The 27,233-nt window shown below is 44.1% G+C and overlaps 1 protein-coding gene across 1 annotated transcript in view; it reads right to left on the bottom strand.

The window, feature by feature from the left end:
* The window catches only part of LOC132413675 (phospholipid-transporting ATPase IB), a 518,461-nt gene that overhangs the window by 368,543 nt on the left and 122,685 nt on the right, over positions 1 to 27,233 (bottom strand). The window contains exons 12-23 of the mRNA XM_059995779.1: positions 24,824 to 24,951; positions 23,926 to 24,003; positions 21,370 to 21,458; positions 16,374 to 16,418; positions 13,896 to 13,971; positions 11,397 to 11,502; positions 10,958 to 11,040; positions 8,005 to 8,054; positions 6,984 to 7,053; positions 5,073 to 5,157; positions 3,595 to 3,734; positions 2,243 to 2,381 (exon numbers count right to left, since the gene is read on the bottom strand). Coding sequence (XP_059851762.1) covers positions 2,243 to 2,381; positions 3,595 to 3,734; positions 5,073 to 5,157; positions 6,984 to 7,053; positions 8,005 to 8,054; positions 10,958 to 11,040; positions 11,397 to 11,502; positions 13,896 to 13,971; positions 16,374 to 16,418; positions 21,370 to 21,458; positions 23,926 to 24,003; positions 24,824 to 24,951 — 1,089 coding nt within the window. The remainder of the gene's footprint in view (positions 1 to 2,242; positions 2,382 to 3,594; positions 3,735 to 5,072; positions 5,158 to 6,983; positions 7,054 to 8,004; positions 8,055 to 10,957; positions 11,041 to 11,396; positions 11,503 to 13,895; positions 13,972 to 16,373; positions 16,419 to 21,369; positions 21,459 to 23,925; positions 24,004 to 24,823; positions 24,952 to 27,233) is intronic.

Here is a 27,233-nt window from a genome sequence, read left to right as displayed (position 1 = left end):
CTCGTCTTTACCAATTGTGGGAAGAAGTATTTGAGGACAGTGACAGAGCTTTTTAAAAAGTGGGTAAAAATGTGTGTGAATTCTAAGGCATCCGATCTGGACTCTAGTAGTCTGGTAGGATCTTTAGAATTTTCTGTGTATAATATCATGTCATCTGCAAACAGTGACAGTTTTACTTCTTCTTTTCCGACTTGGATTAGAATGTTTTTTAAAAGGTCAGTTTTAAAATATCTAATGGATATGAGTGCTTCTGAAACCAAAACTACAAACACTGCTACACCTTCTTTGAAAAAAGCACAAAATAATATAGCTGTTAATGGAAAAAACTGGACAGGTATCAATCACCTTGTGAGGTTCAGACAAGCCTCACTCCAGCAACGACAAACACCTTCCTTCGGGAATAATAAGCCATTCATGTTTTCTGGGTTGATTTTGGGAACTCTGCTTTCACTTGTGTTTACCTAAACTTGGCTAGACCCTGACAGATGCAGGTGTGACACAAGGACAGGAGGACAGGGACGGGGCAGGTGCAGCATCACTGCTCTCATGCTTTCTGTGCCCTCTGTGAACAGGAGCCGTGGATCAATAGCAGGTGTTTTAGACCAAATTTACATGGGAAATACCTGAAGGGCTGATGTATATATATAGAAAGAGACATTCCACCGAAAGCAAACGTATTATCCTTCATCTATAAAAATGTTGCTGACATCACCAAAGGGCTGTAAGCAATGGGTTTTTATTATCTAGTAGTAGTGACAGGTCTACACAGAAACATCACCACACTTTTCTCCAAAAATATGTGTTTGGGAAACAACAGGTACAACGTCTACATCTAATCCTTCAGAGACTGTTTGTGAATCACATGTCAGTCTCTGGGGACTTTAATCTCACTTGTGTGCGAGTCCAAGAGGACTACAGTCTTGGTAAGAAATGATTAAGTGGCTTTTTTTGTCTATTAAAAAAAAAAAAAAAGAGGAAATCCACCCCAGACAGTAGGCATTGTCTGTAACTGAGGTTCTCTGAGAGTCGGGGCTGATTCAAAAGAAAAGACTGAAGGAAAGGGCTCCACTGGAACCAGCTGATCGCGTTCCAAGGAGACTCCTCTGAATAGGACACCAGTCACTCAACTTCAGATGTTCTTTCTGTATGTTTCTTCCTGCAGTGAGCTGTGACATGGACTCTATTCCCATCAACACATGAGAAGTCATGTAGCCCTTTCATTTTATCACCTATGCACCAGAGCTTGTGACACAAGGGTGACAGAAGTCCTAGATAATTTTAAAGCAATTCAAACAATCAAAATTAGATTTTTTGGGACTTCCCTGGTGGTCCAGTGGTTAAGAATCCGCCTGCTAATGCAGGAGACACGGGTTCGAGTCCTGGTCCGGGAAGATCCCACACGCTGCAGAGCAACTAAACCCGGGCGCCACAACTACTGAGCCTGTGGCTCTGGAGTCCATGAGCCACAATTACTGAGCCTGTGTGCCGCCACTACTGAAGCCCGTGTGCCTAGAGCCCGTGCTCCGCAACAAGAGAAGCCACCGCAATGAGAAGCCCATGCAGCGCAACGAAGAATAGCTCCCACTCGCCGCAACTAGGGAAAGCCCGTGCGCAGCAACGAAGACCCAACGCAACCAAAAATAAATATAAAATAATAAATAATTTTTTTAAAAAAATTAGATTTTTTTAAAATTAGTAGTTTCACAAGTCCTTTTCAAACTAAAAACGTGCTGCTTTAACACTCATGAAGTAATCTGGGCTTAAATTCCCTTTCTTCAATTTTCATTTCTGCGATGCTTAGCAGGCAGAGGTTGCCAACCCAGATGGGGAAGGGAAAGGTTCAAGCCTATCAGAAAAACCTATGAATTGCTAAAAATCATTATAATGGCTATAACTATACAAAATAATAATGCATATCTAAACTTAATGAAAACATGCTTAGTCTCTGAGACTAAATTTTTGTGAAGAAAGCGGTAAGAAAATCAAACTCTCATCAACTTTTGAATTCTCTGGCCTCTGTAAGTATGTTTAATACTTTTCAGGAAGGTGTCATAGTCTTATTGTTTATAACGGACAGATAATGCTCATAAGAGCATCTTAAACTTTTCTCGGTCTTATGAATGAAGAATTCTATAAAACACTTCTGTCAATGCATCTGAGGAGCCCTTAGGCACCTCTATAAGACGGTTCAAAAACGTAATACAAAAATCAGCACTGGGAAATTATTCTTTAAATGAATTACCTATGTTAATTGCAGTTTCTTGTTTGTCGCCCGTCAACACCCATATTTTAATTTCTGCCTTCAACAGAGTTGCTATGGTTTCTGGCACGCCTGCCTGAAGACGATCTTCTATGGCTGTGGCCCCAAGCAGCAGCAAATTCTGAATTAAAAAACAGCTTCCATTAAAGATGGGGACACACGTAAGAGCAGCATGAATGACGAAACTCTTGACAAAAGAAAGGCAGTCAAGTGTTCTGAGACAATTACCTTATTTCCTCCACATTAAACCTTTGTCTGCAGATAATTAATGACAGTCACATGTGCGGCATCTCAAAACCACCCACAGGGCTAGAACCCCTCCACACACGCGGGCCAGCACATGCCATCTACTTCTGGGTACACGGGCACCTTGGGCTAGGAAACCACCTGGGAAACCACCTGGCAGCAGAGCACATGGGTGAGTTATCCTGGGGACACTAACAGGACTGAGGCTTCTCTCTCACTCCACTCATAAGTCAAGGGCTATGGTACAGTTAACACATGAGAAAAACTTATTCAGTGACCAAAACGGCCAACTACCTCCCGAGTGCCCACCTCTGGCCAGGGGACGCACAGACATCGCACCTATTGAATTGCTTTATGATTCTCAAAGTAATTTTGGCATTTCCAGGGAAGCAGGGTAAATGAACATTTGATTTCACTTCCATCCATACCCAAGTTCCATTTAAATGACAAACAAGGGGAAAAAAGTCAAAGGGGAATTTTAAAAAGATAAATAAAATAAAGGAATGAGAAAAGCAAGCAAGCAATGACTTCAAAGCTACTGAAACTGGAAGATGGATGGACCAGTGGTTGCTGACATGAAACGGAAAAAGCTGAAATCCAGCTCCCAGATTCGAGGGATTCAATCTGTGGCAAGCTACCTCATGTCTTGGGAGGAACTGAAATAACAAAATCACATGGGCAGCGTGGAGCAGCAATGGCAAAGCTCAAAGAGGACAGCAAGCGTGAAAACATTTAGTAGGTACGATGTCCAGCCAGCCTAGGCATTTCGACTGCTCAGGAAACTCAGCAGGGCCAGCTAACGTCGTTACACCTCATCTCAGGCAAACCCAGAAAGTCGCCGATGCCGTTTTTGACCTGATACTTCTTAAGACGTGAACGCTTAGCAGAGGGTGGCTCGACCTTTCGGAGAGCTCATAAAAACTGAGTGTTTCTTAAAGCAAAGAAACGATGAAAAGCTAATGGTGAGTTAAGATACTTACAAGATCAGAGAACATCACTATATAGCCAAAAGGTTTCTGCACCGAAACTTTTTTGCTCATTAGGTGTCACCGGGCACGTAATGTAACGCATCTACCACGTGCAATTACCTTCTCAATGATCTCGTAACACTCTTCCAGCCGCTGAGCTCTGTCCTTCAGGATGGTGCTGGCTTCTTGGTAGACTTTGAGCCACTCTGCATAATCACTCTCAGAGAGGTCGGCGTAAGCCACACAGAGGGTCCGCAAGCCTGCAAAACAGTCCCGCGTCTCCCGGTGAGGGCCCTAGTGACGGGCAAGCAGGGTGCCTTATCCCCAGGGGACACCACGTGTGCAGAAAATGGAAGAGACCATCCACTTTACAGGTCACTCTAAGTCAACGTGCACACACTCAAAATGAACTGAAAAGCGACCTTATTTTAATATAAACCACTGCTTCTATAGATGTTGACGGAACAGGAAAAGCCATGAGACTGAACTCCTCACAGCAGAGAAGGACACGAGGAGGGACGCACAGACATCACACCTATTGAATTGCTCTATGATTCTCAAAGTAATTTTGGAATTTCCAGGGAAGCAGGGTAAATGAACATTTGATTTCACATCCATCCATACCCAAGTTCCATTAAAATGACAAACAAGGGGGAAAAAATCAAAGGGGAATTTTTAAAAAAGATAAATAAAATAAAGGAATGAGAAAAACAAGCAAGCAATGACTTCCTGTCAGCCAGGAGGCAAGACGGGAAGTGTGTTTCTAGACAGCAGTAAAGGCCCAGTGTGCTACCACGTGAAACACACAGGCTTTCAAGCAGCCGTGCTTGTGTGTGCGTGTGTGTCCCTGTGTGCATGTGTCTCTGTGTGTGTCCCTGTGTGCATGTGTTCCTATGTGTGCACGTGTGTTCCCTGGTGGGCACATGTGTCCCTGTGTGCATGTGTTCCTATGTGTGCACGTGTGTTCCCTGGTGGGCACATGTGTCCCTGTGTGCATGTGTTCCTATGTGTGCACGTGTGTTCTCTGGTGTACATGCGTGTGCCTGTGTGTGCACAGACGTGGATACATGCGGCCAGAGAGGCTCAGGAAGGCAACGAGGCAGCAGCCGGCACTCAAGCTCTCATCACATCCACGTGCAGGGGAGCCTGACAGGAGTGTTGTTTAAAGCCCTTCTGAGAACTCCCTTCCTGTTCTCCATGGGTTCAGTGGATTATTCTTGCCTGAAGTCTAGGGTAAGCCAGTGTCATAAGGGAAACGAGAGAGGGCCTGGGAAATAAGGTGAGTTTTCCGAGAAAGGAGTGCAAAACTGGAGGGCGATTCTGCGTAGCATCGTGGGCTGGCCTGCCTCACCCTCGTCCCTCTGGTTAAGCGTTAGCGGATGATGTTTAGGTAACAGAGCAGTTGGTCTACAGCCACGACTCTTGTCACTGCCACCACCGGTGCAGAGGGTGGGGACGGGCTTGGCACTAGAAAATGACCCGCCTTTGAAGCAAGCCAAGTGCTGCACGAAAATGACACGTGAACACGAAGGCTCACCCGACTGCCCCCTGAAAGCACAACTCCAAGGGCAGAAATAACGTTTCCAAATTCCACTCACCTTCCGTGGCAAAATACTCCAGATGGCATAGTGTTTCCTCCATGTATTTTGAATCTTTAGAAAGTCTCTCAAAAATCACGTTATCCTGTAAAACAGGGAAACGCTGTGACTGGCAAACCTCAGGTCAGCCGACGCTCTAGCACCACAAGCCCAGCTCTGTTTTCGTGGTGTGGATCCAACACACACCTGGGTGGGCGAGGGGAAACACAGTTCTTGGCTGGATTCAGTCATGAGCTTTGGAAAACAACCTGGGGGTGGGTATGCGTCCACACAAACACGCTGGGGAGGACCCTGGGTGTCAGGAGGATGAATAATCAGGGACACGACGGGGCCGACGTTCACCTCGATTTGCAAAGCTCACACCAGACTTCGTTAACACCCTTTGCAGAAGTGGGAAGCATAAAACACACACCCTAAATTGCTCAAGTGTACTCTCCGTTCCTGATGCTGCAGGAGCTCCCACCCAGGGAGGGCACGACCCACCCTGCACAGAACCTGGTTCAGCTGAGAACACACGGTGTGGACAGCTTATCACCTGGGGACTATTTCCATGACCCACAAGCAGGGCTGGAGGATTGCAGGCTACGGATCATGCAACAAACATGTGATAAATGGCAGTTTGGGGCCCCCCCAAATCTAAGAAATTTAGTTTGGTTTAGGGGAGGCAGGTTTGAGGAGAATTAAATGCTATAACAAATTAAATGCATCCCTACAGCATTTCCTGTTGACTCTGCTCTGTGGTTGCCCCCCTTCCTCTGTACCTCACACTGACCCCCTTCTGGCCTTGCTGTGGTTCTCAGAACACAATGGCAAATAAGCAACCAAAAAGGTAAGAAAGAGTATCATATGAGAACAGGATCTAACGTAATTATCTAATCTTTCCCAATCTGATCCAATATAATCTGGACCTCAGTGAGTCCAGATCGGATGCCTTAGAATTCACACACGTTTTTACTCACTTTTTAAAAAGCTCTGTCACTGTCCTCAAATCCTTCTTCCCACAATTGGTAAAGACGAGTAAGATTTCCAACGAATCACTGATCCTAGTGTAGCCTCATATTTCCCGACACAGTCTCCAAAAATGAGCTTAGTAAGTCTTTCCCTCAACACATAAGACCACAGTTTGACAGAATGTAGTTTTGCAGGTCAGGCTCATGAACAGTAGCATCTTTCCTTAAAGATTTAGATGCGATGACCAGGAGGCAGACAGGACAGAAAGCCTGACATAGGAAATGACCGGAGGGGGCAGTAATAATAGACCACAAATGGACACTACCTCAAACCCGCCAGCCAGCCTCTGTAGTGAATAAAAACTAAACCACGAATATTGAGAATAGCTGCTACAGAAAAAAATACACATCAGAGGGCTTCCCTGGTGGCGCAGTGGTTGAGAGTCCGAGGCAGGCGGACACGGGCTTGTGCCCCGGTCCGGAAGGATCCCACATGCTGCGGAGCGGCTGGGCCCGTGAGCCATGGCCGCTGAGCCTGCGCGTCCAGAGCCTGTGCTCCGCAACGGGAGAGGCCACAACAGTGAGAGGTCCGCGTACCGCAAGAAAAAAAAAAAAACACAGCAGAGTCCTTAAAAGATCATAGGTTGATACAACTGACTGAATCTTCCAAAGTCACCACACGAGGATAGAAAACAGGAATCAGAATTCACACTCTAAGGATTCTGCAGGACATGGCCAGCTACTGTTTCTGAAACCAACTACCGATGAACAGCAAGCTTTCCACCGACCTCCTTGCCACGCTGGCTTGAACCCCCATCATCTTCAGGGGGCTTTTACTACTAAGTCAGCGGCAGGCTGACTGAAAGAGCCTTTCAACCCTGGGCGACCATCAAGGATGCTGAGAACAGCAGTCAGGGAAGCAGCAGGGGTCCCTGGCGTGCAGACCTCAGCCAGTACTTACAGCCCCTTTACAATAGAGTCGAAGCTGTCCTGAAGGGGTTCGCACAATTACAGACATTCTTTTTCTGTCGCTGTAGGGTAAAAACAAAAAGGAAAGAAAACTGTCATTGGTCTGTTTTCTAGGACCACATCCTGTGATTAAACACCAAACAACCCAAAAGGTGGTCTGGCTGGCCCCCAAATGGCCAAGCTCCGTCTTCCCTACCTTTGTCCTCAAAGTCAGACTTTAATTGTGTATCTCCTACTCTTTGGCATAAACCTATTCCTTTCCCTGCCGTGGAAACTCACTAGCACAGCTCTATGATAGAAGAAGAGACAGAAATGGAGAACTTGAGCGCTTTACTCTGTGTCTAGTTTGCTCCTGACAACACTGTGTCCACGTACTCTTATTTCACAGCTCAGAAATGTTCAGTTACCTGCCCAGTAGGTAGCAAAGTGCAAGATTCAGTATAAACCCACTCCACTCAAAAGCATCTCATCGTATCTTCTTTTGACTGAAGTGGAAAGAAATGATGAATTCCGAGGACCTCCCGATTTAGCGCAGAGGTCCCTTGGCTTCCTCCCCAGCCGCAGCCCCAAGCACATGCACCGGCACCTCCTTCCTCAGCTTTCAAAGGGACCCGCCCTCAGTCACTGACTCATTTCTCGCCCATCTGTATATATACAGGAAGTCCCTTCCATACGAATGAGTCCCCTTCCGAGACAGCGCGTTCGTAAGTCCAACAAAGTTAGCCCAGGTACCTGACACGACCCGCTATAGAGTACCACGCTGTAATGGGTTTATAATACTTCTCACACAAGTAATACATAAAAAACAAACAAAAGATAAAGAAAACATTTTTAATCTTACAGACACATGAGCTAACTCACTGGACGTGCGAATGCACGTTCGTGTCTTCGAAAGTTCGCAGCTTGAAGTTTGTATATAGGGGACTTACTGTGTGTATATGGAGACAGACAGACAGATAGACAGATAGATAGAGAGGGACAGTTTATTTCAAGTGCACAAAAGAGAAACATACCTAGAAAACTCCAAGACATTAAGGATTCCAAATGTCTCTTCCTGTCCCATCTAAAGGAAGAAAAACAGGCTTTTACCTGAAGTGCAAAGTATTAAAATCTCAAAACAACCAGCTCCCCAATCATAAACCTCTCTATCCATGCCTCTCCCCAAGCCCTCCCCTCCTCTCCCTCCCCTCCTGTTCCCTCCCTCTCTCGCTCTCCCTTCATCCATCCATCCCCCTGCAGACACCTTCCACCAAGTACTGTCTTCCCCGTCAGTCTGGTGGGACCATAGCTCCCCCTTCTGGTGGAAGCGTCTCCTTTTCCTCCAGCAGGAGTGGCTGTCATAGTAACTGATGACAGAGTAACTTCCAAGACATACAAATACGGGACACAAGCGACACAGGTCCATCCGAGACCTGGGGCCAGTTATGCTTCCGAATCCAGAATTTTACACATCTCGCAGAAGTACGTGCACACCGTATGCCACTACATCCCCAGGGGGCCCAGGCGCTACACCCTGTAATACAACACGTTTCCTGCAGCAAGACGCATGGCTATCCCCACCAAGTGAGATCCATAAAGAACAGAGGTGGCCCCACGGGAGTTCCATTAGGCTTCCCTACCAAATGTCCACACCCCAAATTTAGGGGAAAAAGCGTGGAATTCAAAACTTTTTCAATTTTGGATTTAGAAACAAAGGCATATAACTCTGCACCAGATTTTAGGGCAACTCATCAAATGCCTTTTCTCTTCGGGTTCTTCAAAGTCGGAACGTCAGTATTCTTAATTGGGCTTCCCTGGTGGCGCAGTGGTTGGGAGTCCGCCTGCCGATGCAGGGGACACGGGTTTGTGCCCCGGTCCGGGAAGATCCCACATGCCACGGAGCGGCTGGGCCCGTGAGCCATGGCCGCTGAGCCTGCGCGTCCGGAGCCTGTGCTCCGCGGCGGGAGAGGCCACAGCAGTGAGAGGCCCGCGTACCACAAAAAAAATAAATAAATAAAATTCTTAATTTTTCTCCTCGAGATTCCAGATTATGTGTGCACAATTTGAAAACTTTTTAATCGAATCTTAAAAAGATCCCTTGTCCCCTGGGTCTGAGAGAAATAATAACTGAAGGAACACACAGATCCCCACGTGTGTGGCTGACACACAAAGCACTGGGAAGTAACACTGTCCCCTCCACAATGCCCCGCCCCTTCGCTTCCTAAAACACAATGAATGGGCCACTTAACCCAGCCCCCGTCAGCATTTACCCCCTTCCCTCTGCAAGCCCCAGTTCCCTTTCCCCTCAGCCTGGCCCAGCTTTGCCAGGTCCCCGTCCAGAGAGTCATCGCTGCCACGCCGTGACCACCGGAAGCCCACCGCCTCTGCGCCGATGTCACATCAACACCCTCACAGCCCCCACAGACCGCATGATGATCAGTAGAGCCACTTCTTTTTTTTTTTTTTTTTTAGAGTATGCACTTTTGCATCTGATTTTTCCTTAAGTCTTTATTGAATTTGTTACAATATTGCTTCTGTTTTTTTTATGTTTTGGTTTTTTTTGGCCATGAGGCATGTGGGATCTTAGCTCCCTGACCAGGGATCGAACCCGCTCCCCCTGCATTGGAGGCAAAGTCGTAACCACTGGACCGCCAGGGAAGTCCCAAGCCACTTCTTGTAAGTAGCGGGTAACTACCTCGAGGACTTGTGGGTTGAGGATCCCCCGGTATTCACAGTTGAATAGGAGTTTTAAAGTTACTGTTACTTATAAATCTTATCTAATCACATGGTCTATTTACTCCATCGCCCCTCCCAATTCCCATGGCTGCACTGCGGAGAAATACAGCAGCATCCACACACCTGAAACCTGGCCGTGAAGGCTAAAATCTCCTCAAACTGGAGGTGAAGACGACACCATTGGTGAGAAGCTTCCACGGAGGAAACTCTATATTGTCAGTACATTGTCCCAACTTGTAGCGACTGTACGCTTCCCTAAGCTAAATGCCCTGTGTTGGCTGAAATCAAGCACAAATAAACATCCTCTGATCTCCGTACTCTGTAAAGAAGAAACTGAAAATGCCGAGAAATGGGCGCTCTGTACACGGTACGATACTTTTTAGGTTTTGCACGTAAGGAAAAGAAAGAACAGACTGCCGCCAGGTGAGGAATAACATCGAGTTATTACACCAGATGGAAGCAAACTTCAAATGCCTTCAAGAGATCCAGGGATTTAAGGATGCAGAACGCCAAGAGCTGTAAAAACCCGCGAGTCCTCCCCAGATTGCGGGTGGGAACAGCACAGGGGCGAGCAGGCGGGGACTTGCCCAGAGACGCGCATCCACCCAGGCAGCAGTGAGCACGGCCCCTCCAACTGCCCAACACAGAGAACGCCCATCCCACCTACCACCCGTGTCCCTGCTGCCACCCCAAGGATCCCTATTTGACCTCATTCCCGATTCAAACTTTCTCTTCTCCCCAGATTTCTCCCTCTGGCTCCTTGAGAGGGAAACTCAAAAAAATCATAAAATAAACTTCTTGATTTCAGGGGGGGAAAACCCATATTAAAAAAAAAAAAAAAGATCTTAAGTGCCAACTCCCTCCTCTGTCAGCCCAGGAGACCAGAGCCAGTGACCGAGGGCTTCAGGGAGACAGACGCAGACCCGCCCCCGAGGACAGGAGGCTGTGGAGCTTTTCCCAACAACTACGGGACCCAGGGCAGGCTTCCCGCATTCTTTACTGCCCGTTACTCCACATCAGTGGATGAAAGACTGCAGACAGCACTTTTAAGAAAGATGACGCAAAAACAACACACAACACTGAGGCGACAGAACCACACGACATATTCTCAACACACCTAGTTTCTCACAGAGAAAAAACAAACCAAAAACTCAGCTCTCACAGGTACAGTAGATGTGCTATTTCTAACATACAGTCTTCCAAAAAGCGGGTGACCAAGAGCGTCCGGCGGTGCCCTGGGGTGTCACTTACGGCCTCTATGATGACAGAGTAGGGCGTTCTGGCTGTGAAGACGAAGCCCAGCTTTCGAGCCCCTTTCACCAAAGCAGCTTCATCTGTCAATAAAGAATTGATGAGGCATTGACTAGTCTCTGGGAATGACAGGATTCTGTTTAGCACGTGTTATCTTTCACGTGAATGAGATCCACACCAGCGACAGAGGCCTGGCCTCTCGTGCAGTGAAGACCAAGGATCTAGAAGGCGCTCACTTACTCTCCCCCAACCAGGACCCTGAAAGGAGCACTTCCATCAGAGGAGAAGCCATGGACCTGGAACTAGTCCCCCCCGGGCACGCTGCAGCCAGCGTGAGACCAGGGGCACGCAGTGGGGGCTTTGCGGGGCCACATCACCTCCCAACACCCAGGTCCCCAGAGAGGGGGGCAGCAGGGCACACCCAGTCAAGAGGCCTCACCTGGGGAGGAGGCCTGGTAGATGATGTTATCTCTGTCCTTCTCGGGGACCACGGTGTGGCACACGGCCAGGAGGGTGAGGAACTCCTGGATGCAGGGGGCTGTGGGCTGCAAATGGGAGCCGAGGTCACCCGACTGTCGGGACACCACTGACGTACACCAGAGTCAGGTTCAAGGCACCCTCCCGCTTAGAACCCCGACGCCTTCCTGCTCCCGTGAGAACAGAGGTCGGGGCCCCAGAGTGGACCCCAGGTGCCCCAGGACCCAGCACCTGCTCGCCATCTGGTCCATCTCCTGCCACTCGCCACCCCCCAAGCCTGAACCCTCCACCAGCCACTCTGTCTACAGCTCTTCAGACTGAGCTCGACCCTTCCCGCTGGCCCATGGCCGTCCTCCACCTGCTGTCAGCCAGTCCCTCCCTTCGCGCATCCTCGGGGCTTCCGTTCACCAGTTGCTTCATCGAGGCGCCTGTTAACACCCCGTCTTGGAATGCGGTCTCTTCCCCTACTACCTGGCAAGGTGTCTGATGTCAACTAGGCCCTTAAACTGTCTGCTAAGTGAATGGGTCTCTTATTTGATCAGTTTGCTGTTTCACAGTCTAAACTGTTTGGTGCTGTTCCTAAGATCCTGTGGGACTAGCTCTTCTCACCTCCTCTGCTGCTTTCGCACCTAGTGATCTATGGCAGGAAAACAAACTTCGGGAAACTAGACTCAGAGCCATCTGCAAGCCTGTCTGTCACCCTGCACTCTCTCCTTGCCCCTCCACCATCCCAACGCAAACAGACCATTTCAGTCACCCACCCGCATTACTACCCTCAACCTAAATACTATTTGAGCATGCTCGAGTCCTCTTTCAGAAAGCAAGGCCTCACGGGGTGCTTGTTTCTTTGACAACCTTAATGAAAACTACTCTTCTCCAGAGACGGTTCTTCTGAGGTGTTGTTCCTTCCTCTGTTTGCTCTACCCTAGTAGCTGTGTCTACCTCTAAGATCAAATACAGGAAAGGACAGTATCAGTGTCTGTGACCGTGACACAGAGCACGGCCTTCAGCAGCATCCTCTGTGAGGTCTGGGACCACTTTGTCAGAATCACCAGGGCTGAGGCCCTGCATCCCAGCCCGGGAGCATGGGTGCCTTCCACACTCCCATCTCAGAACCACTGCTGGGAAAGTTTTAGCATCAACAAATACGGACTAACTGAAATAGAGAAAAGGAGGCTTCCTCACTGAAAATTCAGAGAAAGTTTTAAGTCTATCTATCTCTTCACAAAAGTTGGGAAAGATAAAGTTTTCATGTTGCTTGAGTTTACCTAATTTTAAAACTAAAATGTTTTTCAGAAAAGAGTCATATTAGGTCTAATTTATACAGGTTAAACTGGTTGTGAAATGCTCTGATCATTGAATACTTTTCTAAGTCGGCGTTTTTCAGAATAGCCTTTAGAACAAAAATGAATTCAGATGAACTGGCAATAAATCCTGGTCTGTTACAATAGTTCAGAATGTGACATCACAGTTAAGAAGTGAACAGACCAAGGTCCTGACTCTCATTTCTACATCTGTTTGCCAGGTGACTCTTGGCCAAGTCAATCTTTCTATGCAACTTCCCATCACCTCTCTGGGGTGACTCGGGTGCTAAAGGAAATAGACTTCAAATGCCTAGCACATAGTAGGATGCTGTAAATGCTACGTGTTGCTATATCTTACTTTTGTTTCCTAAATGATCCTAGCCAAAGGATACTGTAATTACTTTGCAAAATACATGACGTCTTATATTCACAACTACGAAGAACTGGTATTGCAGAAACCTTACAAAGCAAAAGAAATCTGAAATGTTAGAGGATTCGATGGTGAGACTCATCTTGATCGTGATGTGCTACTTTATAACTTCACTACGTATTTAATTTGGCTTTAAGTTCTGCGAAGTGTTCACCACAAATTGATCACATCCCTAAAGCACTAACACTATAGAAGCGAGGTCCCATCTCTTCCCCAGACTCCAAAATGGTAACTTTCAAGACATGACACACGTACATAAATGAAACTGCATCACAAGTTATTTCAAGTCCTAGAAGCGTGTATATGTTAACCCCAATCTCCTATCACTTTGCCCCGTGTTTCCTCTTTGGTAACCATAAATTTGATTTCGAGATCTGTGCGTCTGCTTCTGTTTTGTAAATAAGTTCATGTGTATCGTTTATTAGATTCCACATATAAGTGGCACACGATATGTCTTTCTTTGTCTGACTTACTTCACTTAGTATGACAATCTCTACACACTACTATATATAAAAAAGATAACTAATAAGGACCAACTGTATAGCACAGGGAACTCATTACTCTGTAATAACCTACATGGGAAAAGAATCTGAAAAAGAGTGGGTCTACGTATATGTGTAACGGATACACTTTGCTGTACATCTGAAACTAACATATTGTAAATCCAGTATTCTCCAATAAACATATAAAAATAAAATAAAGTTCTAGAAGCAAACGGCAGCCTTACATGATGATCCTCAATGTTCTTCAGGAGTCTGGGGTCATCAAAGTCACATGAGTCACTAGGCGGAGGAGGTATCCGGCTGAAGAGAGAACAGAAGATACTTACTCAGCTCAAAAGTTCCTTCAAGATAACTCACACCTAGTAAGAGTCCGTCTTCAGGAAGAACCACACCTAAAAAGCGTCTAACTTTGTATTAAACTTTTCAAGATTTGAAATACTCGCTATGATTTCAAACCTCAAGGCAGTAAATCTTTAACCCGACTATAAACAAAATGCAGATGGTCCCTGACTTACGATGTTTCGACTTAACAATTCTTCAACTTTATGATGGTGCGAAACTGATATGCATTCAGTAGAAACCGTACTTCGAACTTTGAATGCTCATCTTTCTCCAGGCTGGCGACACGTGGGACAACGCTCTCTCGTGATGCCGGGCGACACGCGCAGCCCCAGTCAGCCCCACCAGCACGAGGGAGAACGACCCATAGACGTACAACCACGCTGGACCCAGACAGCCACTCTGCTTTTCATTTGCAGGACAGTAGTCCATAAATTACATAAGCTATTCAATGCCTTACTATGAAATGGGCTGATACTGCCCAACGGTGGGCTAACGTTAAGTGTTCTGAGCACGCTGTACGTAGGCTGTCCTAAGCTGTGATGTTTGGTAGCTTTGGGGTATTAAATGCACTTTTGAATTCTGATCTTTTCAACTTACGACGGGCTCGTCAGGACATAACTCCATTGTAAATGGAGGAGGATCTGTGGTTACAAGGAGAAGAGATGCAAGGATGAACGCCATGGCTTTACCATTTCTGTTGGCCCCTGCATCTACCAGGGAGAACTCCCCAGCGTGCTTGCTCCAAGCATGTAAAACGGGAGGAATTGTGGCAAATGTATCTGTGCAGCCATTCGTGGCCAGAGCTTGTATGTGAAAGAGAAAAAGGGGGCAAATAATTACAAAAAAGGAAACGTGACGCGATGGCTCCGCGCCGTCACACTGACGAGACGCGAAGGGCTGAGTACGCTCCCTTCTTCCTGAAACCCCGTCTTCAGGACAAAGACAAGGGAAGACAAGATGACAGCAGAGCTGATGTCAAGCGGAATGCTGAATAGATATCAGAGTTTAGTGCAGCAGAGAAAACAGAAACCAACAGCTTGCAAGGGGAAGCACCTAAAATGCAAGCTGCTGACCCCAGCAGGACCCTGGTGGAAGCTGAGGACGTGGCAGCACGAGGTACCTGTGAGACAAAGGGAAGGTGGAAAACAGGACAGGCTCCAAGTCCACCTGACCAAGACTGAGTCTGTGAGAAACCTCCCTCGTCCCAGGCAGCCAGGCACCTGAACCCTCTGCCCCCAGAACGAAATGAAGGTCTATCCTCCAGAGAGCCTAAACCAGAGGAGCCCTGGACCCAGAAACACTGAGCGCACAGGTGGACAGGACACAGCATCCTCCCTAAACCAGAGTTTTAAGTGAAACACTGTATACATTGAAAGGTATGATCAACAACCCTCTGCCTCCACGCAGTTCCCGTAACACCTTCAGCCAGATTTACAGCGCTTGGCAGGAAACTGGAGAGGTCCTCTTGCAAGAAGATGACTGATCGGCTCAAAAGAAAGACACACAGATGCTAACATCAGAGACCCTCTAATAAAACAGTCCTGGCTGTCCCCCCTACATACATGGCCCCAGCAATCAGCTTTCTTGGTGTAAAAATCTTAAAACGTTAGCAGAGAACACCACTAGTCTTAAAGGAAATGCAAATCAAAACCACAATTCACAGCCATTGGGATGGCTATTATATATCTAAAAAAGGCAAACGCGATACCACTTCACAGCCATGGGGATGGCTACTATATACATGAAAGACAAACAGAAATTAACAAGTGTTATGAGGACGTGGGAAAACTGTGCATTACCAGCAGGAATGTAAAATGGTAGAACTGCTATGAAAAATAGTTTGGTGGTTCCTCAAACAGTTAAACATGGAATTACCACATGAGCCAGCAATTCCACTTTCAGGCATAATCCCAAAATATGTAAGAGCAGAAACTCAGATACCTGTACATCAATGTTCATAGAAGCATTATTCACAATAGCCAAAAGACGGAAATAACCCAAGTGCCCATCAACAGATGAATAAACAAAATGTGGTATATACATATATGGAATATTACTCAGCCTTTAAAATAAATGAAATTCTGATACATGCTACAACATGTATGGTACGACCTTGAAGACATTACGCTAAGAAGTGGAAAGTGAGTGGATATATCAGACCGATGGCTGGATATTTTCGTTAAAGCCTTGTAGTACCACAGGGCTTTTAAAACCACATTCATGTTTCAATTTTATTCTGGTTCTCTCTTGAAATAACACATGCAACTTTTATTTTCAAAATATTCAAGTCAGAAGTGCCAATATAAATTGTTCCCAAGTCTTTCCCACTAAAGTGTCAAGAACTGCTGAAGTCTACTTACCAGAAATCATCTGATGATGGCTCCCTTGCCAATTCTGGAAAATGACTGACAGAGAGAGAGAAACAGAATGGTTACAAAACTGTGATCAAAAACACAGATATTCCCACAAAGAACAAGCTCCAGCATAGATCATACGTTAGGCCCCGAACAAGTCTTAGTAAATTCAAGAAGACTGAAATACCAAGCTTCTTTTCCTACCACAAGGGTATGAAACTGGAACTCAATCACCAAAAAATGGAAGACTCACAAATATGTGTAGACTGGACAACATGTGACTGAGCAACCAATGGATCCATGAAGAAATCAAACATGTAATCAAAAACTACCTAGAGACACAAGAAAATGGAAATACAACATACCAAAACTTACAGGATGCAGCAAAAGCAGTTCTGAGAAGTCCATAGCAATAAATGCCTACCTCAAGAAACAAAAAAAAATCTCAAATAAACAACGTAACATTATACCTAAAAGAACTAGAAAAGAACAAATGAAACTCAAAGTTAGAAGGAAGGAAATAAAGATTAAAGCAGAATAAATGAAACAGAGACTCAAAAGTCAATAGAAAAAAAAAAACTGAAACTAAAAGCTGGTTCTTCAAAAGATAAAGTTAAGAACACTTGGGACTTTCCTAGTGGCTCAGTGGATAAGAATCCGCCTGCCAATGCAGGGGACACAGGTTCGAGCCCTGGTCCAGGAAGATCCCACATGCCGCGGAGCAACTAAGCCCGTGTGCCACAACTGCTGAGCCTGCTCTCTAGAGCCCACAAGGCCTAGAGTCCGAGCTCCACAATGGGAGAAGCCACAGCAATGAGAAGCCTGCGCACTGCAACGAAGAGTAGCCCCCGCTCACCACAACTAGAGAAAGCCCACGTGCAGCAACGAAGACCCAATGCAGCCAAAAATAAATAAATAAATTTATAGATAAAAAAGAAAAGTTAAGAAACCTTTAGCTAGACTCACCAAGAACAAAAGAGGACTCAATCAGAAATGAAAGAGAAGACATTACAACTGACATCACAGAAATAATAGGATCATAAGAGACTACTATGAACAATTATATGCCAACAAGTTTGACAGCCTAGAAGAAACAAATTCCTAACGATATACAACCTACCTATCTTCTGAATCATGAAGAAACAGAAAACCTGAACATACTGATTACTAGTAAAGGATTGAATCAGTAATCAAAAACCTCCCAACAAAAGTCTGGGACCAGAAGCCTTCACTAGCGAATTCTACCAAACATTCAAAGAAGAATTAATACCATTTTCAACCTCTTCCAAAAAATAGAAGAGTGGGGAACACTTCCAATTCATTTTACAAGGCCAGCACTGCCCCGATACCAGAAAGACCACCATAAGAAAAGAAAACTACAGGTCAATATCCCTGAAGAACATAGACACAAAAATCCTCAGCAAGATATGAGCAAACCAAATTCAACAATACACTGAAAGGATCATCACACACAATGATCAAGTGGGATTTATTCCAGGGATGCAAGATTGATTTCATATCTGCAAATCAGTATGACAACACCACATTAACTAAATGAAGGATAAAATCATATAATCACCTCAACAGATGCAGAAAAACCATCTGATAAAACTCAACATTCATATATGATAAAAAAAACACTCAACAAAATAGGTACAGAGGGAATGTACCCCAATATAATAAAGACCATATATGACAAGCCCACAGTTAACATCATACTCAACAGTGAAAAACTGAAAGATTTTCCTCTAAGATCAGGAACAAGACAAAGATGCCCACTCTCATATTCTTTTTTCAACATAGTATTAGAAGTCCTAGCCAGAGCAATTAGGCAAGAAAAAGAAGTAAAAGGCATCTAAATAGGAAAGAAGAAGTAAAACTGTCACTATTTGCAGATGACATGATATTATATATAGAAAATCCTAAAAGATTCCACCAACAATCTGTTAGAACTAACCAAATTCAGTAAAGTTGCAGGATACAAAATCAATATACAAAAATCTGTTGCATTTCTATATATTAATAAAGAATTAACAGAGAGAATTTTTTTTAAAAAACCCCATTTATGGGGCTTCCCTGGGGGAGCAGTGGTTAAGGATCTGCTTGCCAATGCAAGGGACACGGGTTCGAACCCTGGTCCGGGAAGATCCCACATGCCGCGGAGCAACTAAGCCCGTGTGCCACAACTACTGAGCCTGCGCTCTAGAGCCTGCGAGCCACAACTACTGAAGCCTGTGCGCCTAGAGCCTGTGCTCCTCAACAAGAGAAGCCACTGCAATGAGAAAACCACGCACTGCAACTAAGAGTAGCCACCTCTCTCTGCAAGTAGAGAAAGCCAGCATGTAGCAACGAAGACCCAATGCAGCCAAAAATAAAAATAATTTTTTTTTAAAAATCCCATTTACAACTGCATCAAAAAAATAAAATACCTAGGAATAAATTCAACCAAGGAGATTAAAGATCTATACACTGAAAACTGTAATACGTTAAGAAGTTTTAAAAGACACAAGTAAATGGAAAGATATTCCATGCTCATGGATTGTAAGAATTAATAATGCTAAAACGTCCATACTACCCAAAGCAATCTACAGACTCAATGCAATCCCTATCAAAATTCCAGTGGCACTTTTCACAGAAACAGAATAAACAATCCTAAAATTTATCCAGACCCACAAAAGAGGCCGATTTGCCAAAACAATCTTGAGAAATAAGAACATAGCTGGATGCATCACGTGCCCTAATTTAAAACTATATTACAGAGCTATAGTAGTCCAAACAGTATGGTACTGGAATAACAACAGATACATAGATCTATGGAATAGAACAGCGAGCCCAGAAACAAACCCATGCATATATGATCAATTAATTTATGACAAAGGAGCCAAGAATATACAATGGGAAAGGACAGTCTCTTCAATAAATGCTGTTGGGAAAACTGGACAACCACATGCAAAAGAATGAAACTGTACTATTATCTTACAACATACACAAAAACTAACTCAAAATGGATTAAAGACTTGAATGTAAGAGCTGAAACCGTCAAACTCCTAGAAGAATACATAGGTGATAAGCTCCTTGATATTGGTCTTGGCAATGAGTTTTTGGATCTGACACCAAAAGCGAAGTAAAAATAAAGAAGTGGGACCACATCAAACTAAAAAGCTTCTGCACAGCACAGGAAACCATCAACAAAATGAAAAGGCAACCCACCAAACAGGAGAAAATATTTGCTCCCATCCTAAATTAGAAATTATAAAGCTGATAAGGGGTTAATATCTAAAATACATAAAGAACTCATACAACTCAATAGCAAAAAAAAATCCAATTTAAAAATGGGCAGAAGTTCTGAATAGACATTTTTCCAAAGAACATATACAGCAGGCCAACAGGTATGCAAAAAGATGCTCAACATCACTGATCATCAGGGAAATTCAAATCAAAACCTCACATCTGTTAGAATAGCTATTACCAAAAAAAAAAAACAAGAAATAAATGTTGACAAGGATGTGGAGAAAAGAGAACCCTTGTGCACTGTTGGTGGGAATGTAAATTGGTACAACCACTATGGAAAACAGTATGGCGGTTCCTCAAAAATTAAAAATAGAACTTTCATATGACCCACCAATTCTACTTCTGGGTATATATCTGAAAAAAACAAAAACAGTATCTCTAAAAGATATCTATGCACCCCCATGTCCATTGCAGCATTATTTACAATAGCCAAGACATGGGAACAACCTGAGTGTCCATCGATGAGTGAATGAATAAAGAAAATGGTATATATGCAATGGAATACTATTCAGCCATAAAAAAGAATGAAACCTTGCCATTTTCAACAACATGGATGGACCCTGAGGGCATTATGCTAAGGAAATAAATCAGACAGAGAAAGACAAATACTGTATGATTTCACTTACACGTAGAATCTAAAAACAACAACAACCAAGCTCAAAGATAAAGAAAACAGGTTGGTAATTGCCAGATGCAGGGATGGGGGTGGGTGAAATGGGTGAAGGGGGTCAAAAGGTACAAACTTCCAGATATAAAATAAATAAGGCATGAGGATGTAACATACAGCATGGTGACTATAGTTAATAATGTTCTATTACAGGGACTTCCCTGGTGGCACAGTGGTTAAGAATCCACCTGCCAACACAGGGGTCATGGGTTCGAGCCCTGGTCCGAGAAGATCCCACATGCTGTGGAGCAACTAAGCCCATGTGCCACAACTACTGAGCCTGCACTCTAGAGCCCACGAGCCACAACTACTGAGCCCGTGAGCCACCACTACTGAAGCCCTTTGCCGAGAGCCCGTGCTCTGCAACAAGAGAAGCCACCGCAACGAGAAGCCCGTGCACTGCCACGAAGAGTCGCCCCCGCTCGCCGCAACTAGAGAAAGCCTGCGCACAGCAGCGAAGACCCAACGCAGCCAAAAATAAATAAGTACATACATTTATAATTTTTTTAAAAAAACTGTTAAAAAAATTTTTTAAATGCTCTATTGCAAACTTGAAAATTGCCAGGAGGGTAAATCTTACAAATTCCATCACAAGAAAAAAAGAATTTCTAATTATGTATGCTGACAAGTTAACTAGATTTACTGTGGTGATTGTTTTGCAATATACACAAATATCAAATCATTATGTTGTACACCTAAAACTAATATAACTTTACATGTCCATTATACCTCAATTTAAAAAAAAATGGCGTTCACATCGAAACATGAGTAAGAAATGTATAATTAGATTAGAAATATAAATTTATAGATTCCTTGAGATTTCTCACTAGGTTAGTATTTGCAGGAATAAATCATGCTTTAACTGGTCTAAATTGGGACCCATTCAGTTTTAAACACAGTCAGCAGTAATTACACATCTACATCCCTTATAAATGTCCTTTCAAAGTATCAGAAAGTCAAGGTATTTGACTAAGCAGCTAAAAATAAACTTATTTTGTTGGAAGAATACAAATAAAATTTTCAGAAAGTGATCAAGACACTCACCCATAGGTTACCCCAGCAATGCTACACTTCTTGAAGTTCATGATATTGCATGTAAGAGTTCCAGTTTTGTCAGAAAACAGGTATTTTACCTAAATCAGAGAAAAGGAAAAAACATATACCAAGAACGTAAGAGACCAACAAATGAAGTCTTTTCTTCTGTGTTTTTCAAAATCTGTATTAGTTTTCAAAGGTAAGTTCCCTTAAGCGAGCAAAATATATTTTATAATTATATATGTTATACGTAATAATTATATATCAAAAAAATTAATATACTTTAATGCTTAGGCCACTTAAAAACCATTTCAATAACCAATTCTAGAGTCCAATTGTGTGGAAATGTACAAAGGAGGCTTCAGTAACAGCTCTGGATCCATTTCAGATCCGTAAGAACCAAGTCCTGCCACTAGGCATCTCAATGACACTTATACAGAATTCGTTCTTGTGTCCAATATGTCAAGACAACAAGCTCAGACTCTGGCAACCACAATATATTTCTTTCTCAGAATCCATCCCCTAGTTGGGCTAAGAAGACCTATCCTGAAACAGCACGGAACAAACACGAAGCCTCTCGATCATGATCACAGTGAGGTTACGTGAAGGCAGCTTGGAACTGCTACAGATTATATAACTTCCCAAGGCACGAAGTTTTACACACATAACACACTAAGCTCTCGATACACAAAGGTGAAAAGAGAAATTCCTGTGGAGGTTAATAAGCAAACCATTTTGACATGATTAACTGCAAAAGAGATGAACCCAAATGTACGTGTGCTGTGTGAGTTTTGTCCCCCCGGGGGGATGCTGTGAGAGGGAGGGGGAGAAAGGACTCAGGACCACAAAGGAAGAGAGTCCAGGTCAGCCTCTGGATACTAACCAGCCCTGTGGGCTCAGGAAAAGTCACCTCACCCTACTTGGACTCAATTTCCATGTCTATGAAATAAAAGTTTGGGCCAGAAGATAAGTAACATCATTCTACGTGTAACTTTCTGGGAAATTACATCATGGACGGGTGAGAGGGAGGAATCAAAAGAATTGTCTCCAGGAAAGATTCCAGTTTCTCAGGGATTTTCTAAAGAGGGGTCATGATTGCGGCAGGATGTGAGGGAGACTCCAGTGATCCCCGAGACCTGTTCTGGGGAAGCCACATTGCCCCACTTTGTAGAAGAGGGATTAATACCATGAAGTGTGTACTGTACTTTTTCTTACTGATACAATATAAGCAAATACACTGAGAATTATTTTTAAAGCAATTCAAGGCCCTTTAAGTAAAGAAAGATTATTAATGATCCTAAAGAAGTCAAATAGTACCTAGAAATATGAAATCAGTACACTGTGGATAATGAATGCTTTAACTATAAATAGTAAGTTTTTATATAAGTTTTCTATGCAGCAAGTCTAGGGGTACAAAAAGCTCAGTGGGATCAGCCTTCCAATAAGCAGTATTTCTTTCTGCCTCTTTCTTAAAAAATTAAAGATGATATGAAAATATTTAAAAATGACATTTCATAATAAGGAATTATTAGCATTTTCTATCCTTGTGTCTACTGAACACTAAGTTATCCTTTAAGTCCCAACTCAAAACTAACTCCCCCATGAAAACTTGCCCTATTCCCAATTAGGATGAACTATTTCATCCTGGGTGCTTGAGTATGTTGAATCGTTCAATCATCCAGGTCCAGTTCAACGGCAACTGAGAACACAGTTATACTAAGCGTTGCGCTAAAATGACAGAGGCGACCAAAGACCGTGTCTCAGGCACGTCCACACCTTCGAATGGGCTCTAAAGCCCCAGGATGGAAATGGACATATATTACTACCACACCTCTTACTTTACTGCATTTATGTTTGGAAAAATTGTTATGGAAACACTGAAGAGAGCTAAATTAACTTTCCTGGAAGTCTGGAGAAGGCTTCAAACAGGAGGTAAATTTCATCTGATACATATATATACCGCACTCACCTCCCGGGGTTGTTGGGAGGTTCACATAAGATTTATAAAATGAAATTATGATCTGTAATTGCAATGCATTCAAAAGAGGTATTCCTTGCAGTGATTTCAACAGAAGATGAAGACATAATGCCTCAGTAAAGGCAGCAGGGGGTTAAGGGTGATGGTGGGAAAGAAACCGGTTCCCTGAAATGTTCCAGAGATAAAACCTGGAACACGTGAGAGACTGTATGGATTTATGTCCTTCAAATCAGCCCCCACATATTCTGTACGATTACCCAATATCCGAGGATCTTAACCATTATTTTCCCTTTCCTTGCCCCTGATTAACAATTTTAAGAGTCCAAAGTAATGTTGCACTGTATTTTTTTGCACTAAATTTGTCGCAGGAATCTTCCAGCTGATAAGATATACCCATGCCTCAAAAAGTAAGTCAAAATCAATTAACATTTGTATTTAATAGTACCTCCAAGTACTACAGAGCTCTTATAGACATCAAAACCACCTTTATGGAGAACTATTTTTGCAAAATCTCTCCGTGGTTCTTCCAACACTTGTCTGCCACCGTGTTCATACACCGTTCCCAAAGTCCCCAAAGAGGCTCTCACCTGCCCAAGCTCTTCATTAAGGTTTGATGTCCTGGCCATGGCAGGAGTGTCATTTCCTAGATAATACATATCTGTGTCCTGAAAGAGAGAAGCGGGGCACTTCAGAAATTATCTACCACCGATTCCTCATTTCCATTAAGAAGAAACTAAAGACATACAACTCAATATAAATGTTAGTTTTTCATCTGGGGGTGAACATACAGTGTCTATTAGTGTAGAGAAACACTGAGATACAGAGGAAAGCATGGTATTTATTTATATCTAGATGATTTGGCTTCAAGGTGATCATCTCCTGACCTAGACTAACTCACACTTCTGAGTTTAGCGAACACCTCATTCACAGGATTGTTGTGAAGCTCAAATAAAAAACACACATCAAAGTGTCTGGTCTCCAACTACTGGCTGCTGAGGTCGGGTGCTCAATGGCCATGGCAGCTGCTTGAAAATTCCACCTCGACTCTTGCAACAGAATCCAAATTTACTGTCACCATGAATTTTGACAGATAGGGGACACGTAAGTAGACACACTTAAGAGGACGTTACTTCAGCACTAAGGAGAATTTAAAGCATGAACAGCTGCAGCGACTTCAGCCCCCCTCCCCAGAAGACAGGCACCTGCTACACACTCTGCTCCATTTCTCCACTGATTCCCCTCAGAGCCCCTGCCCTGCCCATTTCGCAGCCCAAGAAGACATTAGGTGACTAGTCACAGATACCACTGGCTCAGGGACACCCTTGCCCATTCTCCAGGCAGTTCAACTCCCAGACTGAATCGTAATTAACGACGTTCTTCCTTTTCTGGGAGCTGAATTCCATCACTGAGGCTCCAGGAGGGTATTAGGAAATGGCAGCTGACACGTGCCCAGCACCTCAGCTTCCAGCCAGGTGTGACACTCACCCAGTTTATGAAGAGGGCTTGTGTGTACTTCACAACCTCGAGGGTCACCAGTAGACTGATGGGAATCAGATTGTTGTACAAGATGATGAAGGTCAACAGGTTATATCCAAAATTGTCTGAGCTCGTGTCTGTGGAAGAAAACCAGAATATCTGCAGAGCTTAGTCTCTGCTCAGTTTCCTTGTACTTTACGATGCTGGAATTTTTCTGAAAGATGTTCACAGAAAAGTTTATTGGCTTAAGTATACATTTAGAGATTCAAGTTAAAATAGTTACTGAGCACCTACTCTGTGGCATGAACTGTGGATACAAAGACCGTGATGCCACAATTCCTTCCAACACAGAGCTGGCTTCCCAGAGGAGGCTGCGGGGTAGGGGGGTGACCGTGCTGCAGGGCACACGGGCTAACAAGGCCTTCACAGGGCACTGAGGAAACCGAGGCACAAGGGTTTTGATGCGGAGGCCCAGTCACTGAAGGCCGCCCAGAAGAGGCTACAGACAAGTCCTGGAGGATAGAGAGAGGGCAGCTAACTAAAACGGATGCAGAAAAAAGGACAGAGGACTTCCCTGGTGGCGCAGTGGTTGAGAGTCCGCCTGACGATGAAGGGGACACGGGTTCGTGCCCTGGTCCGGGAAGATCCCACATGCCGCGGTGCGGCTGGGCCCGTGAGCCATGGCCGCTGAGCCTGCGCGTCCAGAGCCTGTGCTCCGCAACGGGAGAGGCCACGACAGTGAGAGGCCCGCTTACCACAAAAAAAAAAAAAAAGAATCCGCCTGCCAATGCAGCGGACATGGGTTCGAGCCCTGGTCTGGGAAGATCCCACATCCCATGGAGCAACTAAGCCCGTGCGCTACAACTACTGAGCCTGCGCTCTAGAGCCCATGAGCCACAACTACTGAGCCCTCGTATCACAACCATTGAAGCCTGCACGCCTAGAGCCCAGGCTCTGCAACAAGAGAAGCCACCGCAATGAGAAGCCCGCACACGGCAACGAAGACCCAACACAGCCAAAAATAAATAAAATAAAATAAAATATTTTAAATAAGGTAACAAGGCACAAAGCATTATGAATGGGGCCAAAAATAAATAAATTAATTAATCAATTAATTAATTCTTCCACTGTAAATCACACACCCTGTACTGGAGTTTGACATTATCTGAGCAATTTAAATGACAGTTTCCACAAAGCTTGTATACCAGTATAGTGTCAATGCTGTTTATTTACCCAGACCATGATATTTTGGAACTAACGTGTAAACAAATGTATCTGTCTTCACATTTGACGCTAAACATACAACACGGTTGAAATCCAGATTTTAAGAACCAAAATCAAGGATTTTGACCCAAGCTACAACTGAGGTCCCAGTCACCTTTCCCACATCTGTAAAGCAGCAACAAGGACACTCCTGGGCAGTTCAAAATGTGTGAGTTTTCTACATGACGTAACTAGAAAAGGGGAAAAAGATGTTTCCATCAGTTTAATTAAAATATATACAAAGATGGAAATAATAATCATCCCAAGAAAATATCCCAAAGTTTTAAAATTCAAATTTATTATTCAAAAAACTTTTGTCATTAAATTTTATTCTTCTGGAATTGCTGTGTAAGGAGATTGGCAAATCTTCTCTCAAAACAAAAAGCAATAAAACTGGACAAAATTGTCAAAAACAAGCTTGATGAAAACTATTAATGTGCATATCCAAAAACCTCAACAAACTTCAAACAGGATAAACTCAAAACTACTGAAAACCAACGAAGACGTTGAAAGCAGCAATAAAAAAATGACTCACGTACAAGGGAAAACTCAGTAAGAGTAACAGCTGACCTCATCGGTACAGTGGAGGTCAGAAGGAAAGAGGACGGTATATTCAAAGTACTGAAAAGAAAAGAATGTCAACCAAGAATTCCTACAAGAATTCTGTATCAGCAAAACTATCCTTCAAAAACAAAGGAGGGCTTCCTTGGTGGCGCGGTGGTTGGGAGTCCACCTGCCGGTGCGGGGGACGCAGGTTCGTGCCCCGGTCCGGGAGGATCCCGCGTGCCGCGGAGCGGCTGGGCCCATGGGCCATGGCCACTGAGCCTGCGCGTCCGGAGCCTGTGCTCCGCAGTGGGGGAGGCCACGGCAGTGAGAGGCCCGCGTACTGCGGGGAAAAAAGAAAAAAAGAAAAACGAGACAAAAGGAGAAATTAAGACACTCTAAGATAAAAATTGGGATAATTTGTTGCTATCCAGTCTGCCTTACAAGAAATAATAAAGGAAATCCTCCAGGATGACAGGAAGTGACACCAGACAGTAATTAAATCCACGTAAAGAAGCAGAGGGCAATAAAGGTAATTATATAGGAACTTATAAAAGACCATATAATTACATATTTTCTATGCTTTCTCTTAGATTTAAAAAAGTAGGGCTTC

Source organism: Delphinus delphis, chromosome 18, assembly GCF_949987515.2.
Source record: "Delphinus delphis chromosome 18, mDelDel1.2, whole genome shotgun sequence".
Lineage (NCBI taxonomy): Eukaryota > Metazoa > Chordata > Mammalia > Artiodactyla > Delphinidae > Delphinus > Delphinus delphis.
The sequence above is the reverse complement of the archived record's forward strand: the minus strand, read 5'-3'. Positions and strand labels throughout refer to the sequence as shown.